The sequence below is a fragment of the Perca flavescens genome, unplaced genomic scaffold (genome assembly GCF_004354835.1).
Source record: "Perca flavescens isolate YP-PL-M2 unplaced genomic scaffold, PFLA_1.0 EPR50_1.1_unplaced_scaf_94, whole genome shotgun sequence".
Lineage (NCBI taxonomy): Eukaryota > Metazoa > Chordata > Actinopteri > Perciformes > Percidae > Perca > Perca flavescens.
In genome coordinates this window covers 1-15,000 of record NW_021166751.1, presented here as the reverse complement: position 1 = coordinate 15,000, position 15,000 = coordinate 1, and the positions used below count along the sequence as shown (strand labels likewise).

General features: G+C 47.1%; 2 protein-coding genes across 2 annotated transcripts; both read left to right on the top strand.

Annotated features, from left to right (window-relative positions):
- The first annotated feature begins 2,412 nt into the window (after positions 1-2,412).
- On the top strand, positions 2,413-7,017 carry LOC114552185 (son of sevenless homolog 1-like). The gene is made up of 4 exons (XM_028572816.1): positions 2,413-2,598; positions 5,744-5,908; positions 6,580-6,789; positions 6,936-7,017. The coding sequence occupies exons 1-4, from the start codon at positions 2,413-2,415 to the stop codon at positions 6,999-7,001; spliced, it is 627 nt and encodes a 208-aa protein (XP_028428617.1). The 3' UTR covers positions 7,002-7,017.
- A 79-nt stretch (positions 7,018-7,096) lies between these two features.
- Positions 7,097-13,997, top strand: LOC114552184 (son of sevenless homolog 1-like; the record flags this gene model as incomplete). Its single annotated transcript, XM_028572815.1, has 5 exons — positions 7,097-7,346; positions 7,962-8,072; positions 8,199-8,297; positions 11,529-11,656; positions 13,915-13,997. Coding segments are annotated over exons 1-5 (481 nt in total), but the record flags the coding sequence as incomplete, so codon positions are not given.
- Between the last annotated feature and the right edge of the window lie 1,003 nt (positions 13,998-15,000).

Here is a 15,000-nt window from a genome sequence, read left to right as displayed (position 1 = left end):
TCTAGTACCCTATATGTATCTAGTACCCTACTAGTACCCTATATGTATCTAGTACCCTACTAGTACCCTATATTTATCTAGTACCCTATATGTACGTGAATGAAAGATAACAAACGGGACGACGAGTAACACGGTTGATATCACTCATATACTTTCCTTTGTTTTGACGGTGCCTTAACTGCAAAGTGCTGGAGGAAACCCTGCTCCAACTCTCCGCTAGCGTTCTCTGTCTCTCTCTCCGCCTGGAGTCCCGCCCCCAACACAAAGACCATGCGACTGACAAGAGGGACTCCTCGTTACGCTAAGGAACCGAGAGTGGTCCTCCAGTCTCCAGAGAGAGAGACGAGGAAAACAAACAAACAAACAAACAAACAAACAAGCATGCAATGAACGCAGACAGTAGAGTCTCTGCCTGATGACATCACAATGAGGCTGCAGTGTGATTGGTCAGCTTCTTGTTCCCAGCTGATGGAGGCTGCAGTGAGATGACGAGGTGATAAAACCCCGCCCCCTGACCTCTGACCCCTCACTGCTCCTTAGCCTGTGTCTGTGTGTCTGTGTCTGTTTGTGTGTGTGTGTTTGTGTGTGTGTGTGTGTGTGTGTGTGTGTCTGTTTCTGTGTCTGTGTCTGTTTGTGTGTGTTAGAGTCCGCATCGGGCCGAATGTTTCTGTCCGAGCCCGGCCCACGTCCGACAAAGCCGTGTCTGAGCCCGACCCGAGCCAGACACACATCAAATCTCATTTTTTTCTCATACTAATGACGCATGTCCGTTTGTGTGAAAGCTTTTATTGAGCAACTGTAGGAAGGCATTTAGAAATGTCACCAGATGAGGTCATCAGTGCACACGGGGCAACAAGCACATGTTAATAAGCTGTTAAAATGTTCAACGTGTTAACCTCTCCTGATCGCTTCGCTTCCACCGTGATCTGAAAACCAGCGGAGACTCGTTACCTCCAGGGCGCACGTTAGAACATGAATAACGTTGAGGTTAAAATCCTGTTTCTGGTGAGACAATGAATGAGCTTGGCTTTCTGGGTCCTGATGTCTGGGTCCTGATGTCTGGGTCCTGATGTCTGGGTCCTGATGGTCCTGATGTCTGGGTCCTGATGTCTGGGTCCTGATGTCTGGGTCCTGATGTCTGGGTCCTGATGGTCCTGATGTCTGGGTCCAGATGGTCCAGATGTCCGGGTCCAGATGTCTGGGTCCTGATGGTCCTGATGTCTGGGTCCTGATGTCTGGGTCCAGATGGTCCAGATGTCCGGGTCCAGATGTCTGGGTCCTGATGTCATGGTCCTGATGGTCCTGATGTCTGGGTCCTGATGGTCCTGATGTCTGGGCCCTGATGTCAGGGTCCTGATGGTCCTGATGTCTGGGTCCAGATGGTCCAGATGTCTGGGTCCAGATGGTCCTGATGTCAGGGTCCTGATGGTCCTGATGTCTGGGTCCTGATTGTCCTGATGTCTGGGTCCAGATGGTCCAGATGTCTGGGTCCTGATGTCTGGTTCCTGATGGTCCAGATGTCTGGGTCTTGATGTCTGGGTCCTGATGTCTGGGTCCTGATGGTCCAGATGTCTGGGCCCTGATGTCTGGGCCCTGATGTCTGGGCCCTAATGTCTGGGTCCTGATGTCTGGGTCCTGATGGTCCTGATGTCTGGGTCCTGATTGTCCTGATGTCTGGGTCCAGATGGTCCAGATGTCTGGGTCTTGATGTCTGGGTCTTGATGTCTGGGTCCTGATGTCTGGGTCCTGATGGTCCAGATGTCTGGGCCTGATGTCTGGGCCCTGATGTCTGGGCCCTAATGTCTGGGTCCTGATGTCTGGGTCCTGATGTCTGGGTCCTGATTGTCCTGATGTCTGGGTCCAGATGGTCCAGATGTCTGGGTCTTGATGTCTGGGTCTTGATGTCTGGGTCCTGATGGTCCAGATGTCTGGGCCCTGATGTCTGGGCCCTGATGTCTGGGCCCTGATGTCTGGGCCCTGATGTCTGGGTCCTGATGTCTGGGTCCTGATGGTCCTGATGTCTGGGTCCTGATTGTCCTGATGTCTGGGTCCAGATGGTCCAGATGTCTGGGTCTTGATGTCTGGGTCTTGATGTCTGGGTCCTGATGTCTGGGTCCTGATGGTCCAGATGTCTGGGCCCTGATGTCTGGGCCCTAATGTCTGGGCCCTGATGTCTGGGCCCTGATGTCTGGGCCCTAATGTCTGGGCCCTGATGTCTGGGCCCTGATGTCTGGGCCCTAATGTCTGGGCCCTGATGTCTGGGCCCTAATTTCTGGGTCCTGATGTCTGGGTCCTGATGGTCCAGATGTCTGGGTCCAGATGTCTGGGCCCTGATGTCTGGGCCCTGATGTCTGGGCCCTAATGTCTGGGTCCTGATGTCTGGGTCCTGATGGTCCTGATGTCTTGGTCCAGATGTTTGGACCAGGATCCAAATGTTTTACGTCCAGATGTCCCCCCGTCTCTCAGGAGCGCGTGCAGAAGAGTTTTCCTCACCCGATCGATAAGTGGGCGATCGCTGACGCTCAGGCTGCCATCGAGAAGAGGAAGAGGAGGAACCCTCTGGCCCTGCCCGTCGACAAGATCCACCCGCTGCTCAAGGTATCTTCATCACTACTACCTTCATCTTCATCACTCCTACCTTCATCTTAATCACTACTACCTCCCTCTTCATCACTACTACCTTCATTACTATTACCTTCATCACTCCTACCTTCATCTTAATCACTACTACCTCCCTCTTCATCACTACTACCTTCATCACTATTACCTTCATCACTACTACCTTCATCTTCATCACTACTACCTTCATCACTACTACCTTCATCTTCATTGCTACTACCTCCCTCTTCATCACTACTACCTTCATCACTATTACCTTCATCACTACTACCTTCATCTTCATCACTACTACCTTCATCATTACTACCTTCATCTTAATCACTACTACCTCCCTCTTCATCACTACTACCTTCATCTTCATCACTACTACCTCCCTCTTCATCACTACTACCTTCAAAAATCCCTCCATACCCTGGCCCCACAGTACCTCTCAGACCTCCTCCATACCCTGGCCCCACAGTACCTCTCAGACCTCCCCCTGGCCCCACAGTACCTCTCAGACCTCCTCCATACCCTGGCCCCACAGTACCTCTCAGACCTCCTCCATACCCTGGCCCCACAGTACCTCTCAGACCTCCTCCATACCCTGGCCCCACAGTACCACTCAGACCTCCTCCATACCCTGGCCCCACAGTACCTCTCAGACCTCCTCCATACCCTGGCCCCACAGTACCTCTCAGACCTCCTCCATACCCTGGCCCCACAGTACCTCTCAGACCTCCCCCTGGCCCCACAGTACCTCTCAGACCTCCTCCATACCCTGGCCCCACAGTACCTCTCAGACCTCCTCCATACCCTGGCCCCACAGTACCTCTCAGACCCCCTCCATACCCTGGCCCCACAGTACCTCTCAGACCTCCTCCATACCCTGGCCCCACAGTACCTCTCAGACCTCCTCCATACCCTGGCCCCACAGTACCTCTCAGACCTCCATACCCTGGCCCCACAGCACCTCTCAGACCTCCTCCATACCCTGGCCCCACAGTAACTCTCAGACCTCCTCCATACCCTGGCCCCACAGTAACTCTCAGACCTCCTCCATACCCTGGCCCCACAGTACCTCTCAGACCCCTCCATACCCTGGCCCCACAGTACCTCTCAGACCCCCTCCATACCCTGGCCCCACAGTACCTCTCAGACCTCCTCCATACCCTGGCCCCACAGTAACTCTCAGACCTCCTCCATACCCTGGCCCCACAGTACCTCTCAGACCTCCTCCATACCCTGGCCCCACAGTACCTCTCAGACCTCCTCCATACCCTGGCCCCACAGTACCTCTCAGACCTCCTCCATCCATACACCCCACCCCAAAACCTGCGGTCCTCAGACGCTGGCCTGCTCTCCGTTCCCCACACCAGACTCTGTACCTTCAGAGACAGAGTTGCAGCACCATCCCTCTGGAACACCTGAAACACCCTCCCTGCTATATCCCTCCCTATATATATATATATATATATATATATATGTGTGTGTATATATATTAGGGCTGAACGATTAATTGCATTTGCGATAATATCGCGATATGTTAAAACGCGATTTCCTAATCGCAAAGGCTGCGATTTGGTCTCGATTTGATGACTCGCGAGAGCAAATCAGTCTGCACTACGCAGAGAAAGCATCAACTTAGCACGCTAACGCTACACCGTACCTTGAGCTGATCTCTGTCATTCAAACAATTCTGAGTTCAAGTTTAAATCTTTTACAGCCAGTTTACTAAAATGAAGGGTTTTGCTCGGGCTCGAGTCCATACATGCAGTTAATGGACACAGGCACGCAGAACTGAAGGCTCGGTTGGCAACGAGCTAGCTCTGATTAGCGGTTAGCTCTGATTAGCGGTTAGCTCCGGTTAGCGGTTAGCTCCGTTATAAAGATATGAGTGGAGGAGCTGCCACTGAGAGGGGTAACAACCAGACTGATAAATGACGTTTGGGGAGCATTCACAGCAGCGTGGCCGCGTGGTTTCAACGGTTTTATTAGTACAGTTAATCCCACGGCAAGACCAGCACCAGCTAACGTAACGATAGCCTCTCTGAGCTAGAGCTAACGTAACGATAGCCTCTCTGAGCTAGTGCTAACGTAACGATAGCCTCTCTGAGCTAGTGCAGTGTTGACGGTGTCGGCACGCAACTTCACGAGGGGGAGGGGCTGGAGGCAGCTCCTCTCTGTGCACTGTAAAAAAAATTGTGTATGTATATATATATATATATGTGTGTGTGTGTGTGTATATATATATATATATATATATATATATATATATATATATATATATATATATATATATATATATATATTTATATAATGTATGTATATGTGTGTGTGTATGTATATATATATATGTGTGTGTGTGTATATATATATATATATATATATGTATATGTGTGTGTGTATATATATATGTGTATATGTGTATATATATGTGTATATGTGTGTGATATGTGTGTGTGTATGTATGGGTTTTTACTTATTTAACTGTCTAGTGTGTAATTGTGTGTTGTTCATACTATACAATGTATTATTCAACAAAGACAAACAATAAATCAGAAGACAAAGAGCTTAAAAAAATAAACGAATATCGAATCGTAATCGCAATATTTTGGGAAAAAATCGCAATTAGATTATTTTCAAAAATCGTTCAGCCCTAATATATATATATATATATATATATATATATATATATATATATATATATATATATATATATATATATATACACCAGGTGGTCAGGCTGTGTTACCCATGATGCCTTGTGTCCCTGTGTTGTCAGGAGGTGTTACCCATGATGCCTTGTGTCCCTGTGTTGTCAGGAGGTGTTACCCATGATGCCTTGTGTCCCTGTGTTGTCAGGAGGTGTTACCCATGATGCCTTGTGTCCCTGTGTTGTCAGGAGGTGTTTCCCATGATGCCTTGTGTCCCTGTGTTGTCAGGAGGTGTTACCCATGATGCCTTGTGTCCCTGTGTTGTCAGGAGGTGTTACCCATGATGCCTTGTGTCCCTGTGTTGTCAGGAGGTGTTACCCATGATGCCTTGTGTCCCTGTGTTGTCAGGAGGTGTTACCCATGATGCCTTGTGTCCCTGTGTTGTCAGGAGGTGTTACCCATGATGCCTTGTGTCCCTGTGTTGTCAGGAGGTGCTGGGCTATAAGATCGACCACCAGGTGTCTGTGTACATGGTGGCCGTGTTGGAGTACATCTCTGCTGACATCCTGAAGCTGGCCGGAAACTACGTCAGGAACATTCGGCACTACGAGATCTCGCAGCAGGACATCACCGTGGCCATGTGTGCTGACAAGGCACGCACACACACACACACACACACACACACACACACACAAATACAGACACACACACACTACAGACAGACACAGACAGACAGACAGACAGACAGACAGAAAACTGTCACAAACTGCAGTAAAGACCCTTAATGAGACAGATTCTGAATGAGCTGTATACATGCCCAAAGAATGCTTCTAAAAGCTGAATAATACCGAAATATCAAGTCTTAATCTGAAGACTATATATTCAGAAAAAGGTTTTATTCTGAATATCCAAACAGAACATGCTGTTTCCATGACCTGTTTCACACTCAGAATATTATCACATTCTGAATAAAAGTGGAATAATTAGTGTCCAATGTTAAGAACTTTAACATTTGAACTTTTGACTTTATGAATGAACTACAGCTGTCATAATAACCAGTTAACACTAAACCCTTACATGCCATGCAGCTGTAATGTTGTGGAGGGCTCGCAGAAACAGAAATGGAAAAAGAAAAGGGTCTTTTGAATGTCTGTGTCTCACCTGTCTCTCTCTTACCTGTCGGTCTGTGTGTCTCTCACCTGTCTCTCTCTCCTGTCTGTGTGTCTCTCTGTCTGCCTGTCTCTCTCACTTGTCTGTCTCTCTCACCTGCCTGTCTGTGTGTGTGTCTGCCTGTCTCTCTCTGACCTGTCTGTCTGTGTCTCAGGTGCTGATGGACATGTTCCACCAGGATGAGGAAGACATCAGCGGCTTCCCTCTGATGGACGAGGAGCCATCAGCCAATGAGGAGCAGAGTTACTACGAGCTGGTGCGGAGCTTCATGTCTGAGGGCCGCCAGTACCTGAGAACTCTCAACCTGCTGATCAAGGTGTTCAGAGAGCCAATCAGCTGCAGCCACAGGCTCTTCTCCCAGCACGTACGTACTGCCTGCCTGTCTGTCTGTCTGTCTGTCTCTCTGTGTCTGTCTCACTGAAGCTGTTGGGTTAGCTGTCTGTCTGTAACCTGTCTGTGTGTAGCCTGTCTGTCTGTAACCTGTCTGTCTGTAACCTGTCTGTCTGTCAGGATGTGGACAGTATCTTCAGCAGGATCGTAGATATCCATGAGGTGACGGTGAAGCTGTTGGGTTAGCTGTCTGTCTGTAACCTGTCTGTGTGTAACCTGTCTGTCTGTAACCTGTCTGTCTGTAACCTGTCTGTCTGTCAGGATGTGGACAGTATCTTCAGCAGGATCGTAGATATCCATGAGGTGACGGTGAAGCTGTTGGGTTAGCTGTCTGTCTGTAACCTGTCTGTGTGTAACCTGTCTGTCTGTAACCTGTCTGTCTGTCAGGATGTGGACAGTATCTTCAGCAGGATCGTAGATATCCATGAGGTGACGGTGAAGCTGTTGGGTCTGATCGAGGACACGGTGGAGATGACGGACGAAGGGAGTCCTCATCCTCTGGTGGGGAGCTGCTTCGAGGACCTGGCAGAGGTACCTGTCTGTCTCTCTACCTGTCTGTCTATTTACCTGTCTCTCTACTTGTCTGTCTGTCTATCTGTCTGTGCACCTGTGTGTGTGTGTGTGTGTGTGTGTGTGTGTGTGTGTATGTGTATGTGTATGTGTGTGGTTTGAGGATTCAATGGTTCATGTTCCTATGATGTTATCTTATACGATGAATAATAGGAAATGTTCACCAATGTTTGGAAGTTTTGTGCAAACGCTGCCTATGAAATATGACCCCAGTCAGCCTGATAGGGGCGTGATTTAAGCTCAACTTTGAAAAGTCATAACTCCTCCGATTTAAAGGAAGACATCCATCTATACTTAATCTGCAAATTTGCCTCAAGAACCACTAAATTCTGCCAACTCGATTTCCTGCCGTTTAAGATTTTCCGGTTGTAGTGAAAGCTGTTAGTTATCTTCGATGCAGGTGTTGGAAACTGTCCCCGGTCCCGATCCTTCGCAGCTTTTAGATTCTACCGGTCTGTGTTGGCTTGAACCCCGGCTATATTGCATATATTTGTATTTATTCTCTTTTACCTTCTGAACTGTTAAACTTGATGTTTCTGTATCCATGTGACCAATCGCTGTGTGATTGGCTGGCAGGAGTTGGCCTTTGACCCCTATGAGACGTACGCTCAGGACACCCTCCGCTCTGGTTTCCATGAACACTTCCTGAGTCAGGTGTCCAAACCGGGAGCTGCCTTCCACCTGCAGGTAAGCCCCGCCCTCCTCTCTCACATCACACACCTGTAGGCTCCACCCAGCTGTTCCTGTTCCTTTGCTGCAGATGATGATGATGATAATGTTGATGATGATGATGATGATGCTGTCTGTCTTCAGTCTATCTGTGAAGGTTTTAAAGAAGCTGTTCAGTACGTTCTGCCCAGACTGCTGCTCACTCCTGTTTACCACTGTCTGCACCTCTTCGAGATCCTCAAGGTGAGACAGCACACTCTCTAACACACTGTAACACACACCTAACACACTGTAACACACACCTAACACACTGTAACACACATCTAACACACTGTAACACACACCTAACACACTGTAACACACACCTAACACACTGTAACACACACCTAACACACTGTAACACACATCTAACACACTGTAACACACACCTAACACACTGTAACACACATCTAACACACTGTAACACACTCTCTAACACACTGTAACACACACCTAACACACTGTAACACACACCTAACACACTGTAACACACACCTAACACACTGTAACACACATCTAACACACTGTAACACACACCTAACACACTGTAACACACATCTAACACACTGTAACACACTCTCTAACACACTGTAACACACACCTAACACACTGTAACACACACCTAACACACTGTAACACACATCTAACACACTGTAACACACACCTAACACACTGTAACACACATCTAACACACTGTAACACACACCTAACACACTGTAACACACACCTAACACACTGTAACACACACCTAACACACTGTAACACACACCTAACACACTGTAACACACACCTAACACACTGTAACACACTCTCTAACACACTGTAACACACGCCTAACACACTGTAACACACACCTAACACACTGTAACACACACCTAACACACTGTAACACACATCTAACACACTGTAACACACGCCTAACACACTGTAACACACTCTCTAACACACTGTAACACACACCTAACACACTGTAACACACACCTAACACACTGTAACACACATCTAACACACTGTAACACACACCTAACACACTGTAACACACACCTAACACACTGTAACACACTCTCTAACACACTGTAACACACACCTAACACACTGTAACACACACCTAACACACTGTAACACACATCTAACACACTGTAACACACGCCTAACACACTGTAACACACTCTCTAACACACTGTAACACACTCTCTAACACACTGTAACACACACCTAACACACTGTAACACACACCTAACACACTGTAACACACACCTAACACACTGTAACACACTCTCTAACACACTGTAACACACTCTCTAACACACTGTAACACACTCTCTAACACACTAACACACACCTAACACACTGTAACACACACCTAACACACTGTAACACACATCTAACACACTGTAACACACACCTAACACACTGTAACACACACCTAACACACTGTAACACACATCTAACACACTGTAACACACACCTAACACACTGTAACACACACCTAACACACTGTAACACACTCTCTAACACACTGTAACACACGCCTAACAAACTGTAACACACTCTCTAACACACTGTAACACACTCTCTAACACACTGTAACACACTCTCTAACACACTGTAACACACACCTAACACACTGTAACACACTTTCTAACACACTGTAACACACACCTAACACACTGTAACACACACCTAACACACTGTAACACACGCCTAACACACTGTAACACACTCTCTAACACACTGTAACACACTCTCTAACACACTGTAACACACGCCTAACACACTGTAACACACTCTCTAACACACTGTAACACACACCTAACACACTGTAACACACACCTAACACACTGTAACACACACCTAACACACTGTAACACACGCCTAACACACTGTAACACACATCTAACACACTGTAACACACACCTAACACCCTGTAACACACATCTAACACACTGTAACACACTCTCTAACACACTGTAACACACACCTAACACACTGTAACACACACCTAACACACTGTAACACACACCTAACACACTGTAACACACATCTAACACACTGTAACACACTCCTAACACACTGTAACACACTCTAACACACTGTAACACACGCCTAACACACTGTAACACACATCTAACACACTGTAACACACGCCTAACACACTGTAACACACGCCTAACACACTGTAACACACATCTAACACACTGTAACACACCTAACACACTGTAACACACACCTAACACACTGTAACACACTCTCTAACACACTGTAACACACTCTCTAACACACTGTAACACACTCTCTAACACACTGTAACACACACCTAACACACTGTAACACACACCTAACACACTGTAACACACTCTCTAACACACTGTAACACACTCTCTAACACACTGTAAAACACATCTAACACACTGTAACACACACCTAACACACTGTAACACACACCTAACACACTGTAACACACTCTCTAACACACTGTAACACACTCTCTAACACACTGTAACACACACCTAACACACTGTAACACACTCTCTAACACACTGTAACACACACCTAACACACTGTAACACACATCTAACACACTGTAACACACTCTCTAACACACTGTAACACACTCTCTAACACACTGTAACACACATCTAACACACTGTAACACACTCTCTAACACACTGTAACACACATCTAACACACTGTAACACACTCTCTAACACACTGTAACACACACCTAACACACTGTATCACACTGTAACACACTCCATGTGTCCCAGTACCAGACTGGTGTAACCCAGCCCTCCATGTGTCCCAGTACCAGACTGGTTCCCAGTCTCAGACTGGTTCCCGGTACCAGACCAGTCTCCTGTAGACCTGGTCCTGCTCTGAGTCTTTAAGTTTTAAGCTCTTTGGCCCAGTTGAGTTAAATCTGTGAAATACCTCCAGTCATGTTGTGCAGATTATGTCAGGGCTGGGGGGAGGGGGGGTGGGGATTACTGTTCACATGCTGCTGCTGCTGCTGCTGCGGCTGCTGCTGCTGGACCAAGGTCTGGGTCACACCTGGTTCTGGTCCTGGATCAGTTCTGGACCAGCTCTGTCAGATGAACAATCTGGGTGAGCTGTCTCTGTGTAACAGAGTTTTTCTGCATGTCTCTACGGTGTGTAACTTTAGACAGCCAATCACAGACATTATTAGATCTTGGTAGCTGCATGCTGATTGGCTCACTGACGCCGGTCAGAAAGAACAGGGGAGACACTTTGTTTCTCTCCCTATGACTCTAGAGTTACACACACACACACACGCACGCACACAAATGCACACACACACGCACAAACCCTTCTGTGTTTAGTGTTTAAAAGAGCCCTGAAGCCTTCTGTGTGTAGTGTTTTGTGTAGTGTAGTAGTGTGTCTGACTCTTTCCTCTGTGATGTTTATTCTCCGCAGCAACTGGAGGAGAAGAGTGAGGATGAGGAGGACAAAGAGTGTCTGAAACAGGCCATCACCGCTCTGCTCAACCTGCAGAGCAGCATAGAGAGGATCTGCTCCCGCAGCCTGGCCAAGAGGAGGCTCAGGTACCCAGCTGTACAAACACACACTAAAACACACTCTTGTACAAACACACACTCCTACACACTCCCACACACACCTGTACAAACACACACTCCTACACACACATGTACACCCCTACACACACCTGTACACTCCTACACACACCTGTACACACCTACACACACCTGTACACCCCTACACACTCCTACACACTCCTACACACACCTACACACTCCTATGCACACCTAAACACACCTGTACACCCCTGCACACCCCTGCACACTCCTGATGTTTGTTACAAGAAAACCAATACAATTTAATATTCTGGCCGGTGGATTCAGAAACTTGATTTCAGACTGAGTTTCTAGGGCTCCTTTATAGAGAAAATGTTTGGCTTCAGGAGCCATAGAGTTTGAGTCTAGGGACTATTTAGCTAGATCTCCAGCTCCTTTATCTTTTGTTCTGTCATCGGACTGGACAACTGAGAACAACTAGATTTACAGAAATTATTTCATAATATATATAATATATGTTAAAGAATCAAAGATATGCATGTAACAGAGTTCAGCTGAGTGGAACAATAAGAGCTGAGCACATGAGTCCAGTCTGAGTGTGTGGACTCCTCCCATCCTCCCTGTTTCCCTCTGGACAGAAATAGCTCGGGGGGGGGGTCGACGAGGTTGTAGGTCTGAGGGGGGTCAGAGGAAGTTTCGTCAGTACCTGGGCGGTGCTGCTGCAGCTTATTGTTCTCTGACAGAAAGAAAAGAACTCGGAGAGGAAAACTTCTGCTGTTCATGTTTTATAAAGTTTAAAGTTTCTACACTCTGATACTGAGAGGAAGGAGAGGTGGAAGGATAGGAGGAATAAGAAGGAGGAGAAGGAGAGGACACATGGCTGGATAATCTTCAGGTGGATATGAGGACGTAGGTGACTTCACTTTCTTCTCTCTTTGTATTTTAGCTGCAGGTTGTTTGAGCCGACGGTTGGGTGTAGATTAGTCTCTCACTGCCAGCTCTGTCTCCACGGCGCTGTGGCGTAAATCTGGCTACGCCACAGATGCATTCTGGGATAGGAGAATAAATGCTCTGGGTTGTTTGCATTTCTTTAAACCAATCACAACGGTCGTGGGTGGCGCTGAGCTCCGGACACAGCGACGGTGTCTCTGCTAAATAGTCTCAGGAAGGAACTGGTTCTGGTGGAAGATTTACACCCCGCTAAACAAAAGTCCTCATCCAATATTACATGAAGTTAACTGTTGACACAACACCGTAACGTGAGCTATTTAAATTAGCTGAAACATGGTTAAACCTCATTGGTTCTTACCAGTGGATCTCTGTGTGGACTTGGTCCACAACAATCCCACCAATCAGTCCCAAAACCTCCCAGTTAGAGAGGAAATGATCTAACATATTCTTATTCAATCTTTACAATCATTCCCTGAAAGAACTGAGCAGGTCTGCCTTGTTGCTCCATCTACATCTTCTTCATAACTTGATATTTTCAGCGTGTAGCTCCCTAGCTACGAGGTAGTTGTTTTCCGAAGAGAACGGAGTTTGAGAACGGTAACACTCAGAGAGAGAGAGAGAGAAACAGAGAGAGGAAGTTTATCCTGGAAATGTCCTTCCGTTGATCCAGACTAGGACTTTGAGTGTCTGTTAGAGCTTTTGTTTTGAAGGAAGTGGGCAGCCTGAGCCACCAGGTGAAGTTATATATCTGTGTGAGCAGGGAGACATCGGGGAGGGATTATGGTTTTTACCAGGGCAAGACAGACGCCATTGTTCTTTCCTTGCACTGCTGGCCTGCCAAAACTGATGAAATAAACCTCACAAAAACCCCACGCTTTCCTGGACAATGAAGGTTTTATTCCCCTTTTTTTAAACTGAGTTTTTAACTCATTAATGATGGTGTGGTGAAAAATGAGTAAAACAGCAGATAGAGATCAGGGAGAGGGACAGAGCCTGACATGTACGTCTTTCTCCTGGAAGTGGACTTCAGTTAGATACAGGCTGTTGTGAATAAGAAAGAAATCAAATGGATAGAATGGCCAGTGACCTGTTTGCCATGGTCCTGTGATGAGTACAGAACTAAAAGGGGATTGTTGGTAGTTGTCAGCCGTACCTGTATAGTGTCGCAGCTCTCTGGGAGATGTTCCCCGGGCGGCGGGGAGTGATGATGATCCACGGTAAAACTGCTCTGCGTTGCACTCTGAATTGCCGCCGAAAGCTGCTCTCAAAGTTTCAATTATTTCAGCTTTGACCTTGTTGCCGCTCACCTTTTTAAGGCGCAACCGCTTCCAAATGCAAGACAATCACCGCGACTTAGCGTGTGGTAGTAGCGCCTCCCGGTTCCGTAAGAAATACTCAGGTCTGTTTCTTGCTGACTGGGGATTTCCACCGAATGCAGAACGTCTGCGTGTTGGCTCCGCTGCGTGCTCCGCCGTCCGTCAACGCCTACCAGGTCCGGATTTGTTCGAGATCTCGTGAATTCACGTAGAATAGAACCACCAAACCGCCACAGTAGAGGGGAAACAGCTCTGCGCTGTGTTTTCAAGGTGTAGAGCAGGAAATTACTGAAGTCACTGTTCCATTATTAATGTGACTATTATCGCCACTGTTCATCACACCCCCAACCGGCCCGTCAGACACCGCCTACCAAGAGCCTGGGTCTGTCCCAGGTTTCTTCCCAAGAGGGAGTTTTTCCTCGCCACTGTTGCACTGCTTGCTCTTGAGGGAATTACTGTAATTGTTGGAATTGTTGGGGCTTCGTAAATTATAGAGTGTGGTCTAGACCTACTCTATCTGTAAAGTGTCTCGAGATAACTCTTGTTATGATTTGATACTATAAATAAAATTGAATTGAATTGAAATATGATCCGCCGTGAGCACGCTGGATTTTATTTAGAAAATTAACCAGATGTTTATTTTGTTTCTGTGCTCGACTTCCTGTCCCGCACTGTCTGCCGTGTGCTGAGTTGCTGCAGAGCTCTCCGGTGTCCGGCAACAACAGAAGCTCAGCGTATATCAGCTGTGCTGGAGTCGTTCTGCAGTCAGTGGAAATACACACATTGACTTTAATGGAAACCTAATGACTCCGCAGACGTTTGGCAACCGGTGGAAATTAGCAGTGAGCCTTGGGGTGTTCAACAGGCCTGGCAGGAAGTGGAAGGACTAGAACATCCTGTCAGTTTTCAAAATAAACTCCCTGTGCAGACTCCAGATCATAGATCACTTCACATCACTATTTAACAACTGAAACCGAGACACTAATCTGTGATCCGCGTCGTTCACAAACTAGACTAAACGGAAAGAACATTGAACTCTGTAGACTAGAAGCCCAAATATCCAGGAATAATGTCAGCAGAACGCTC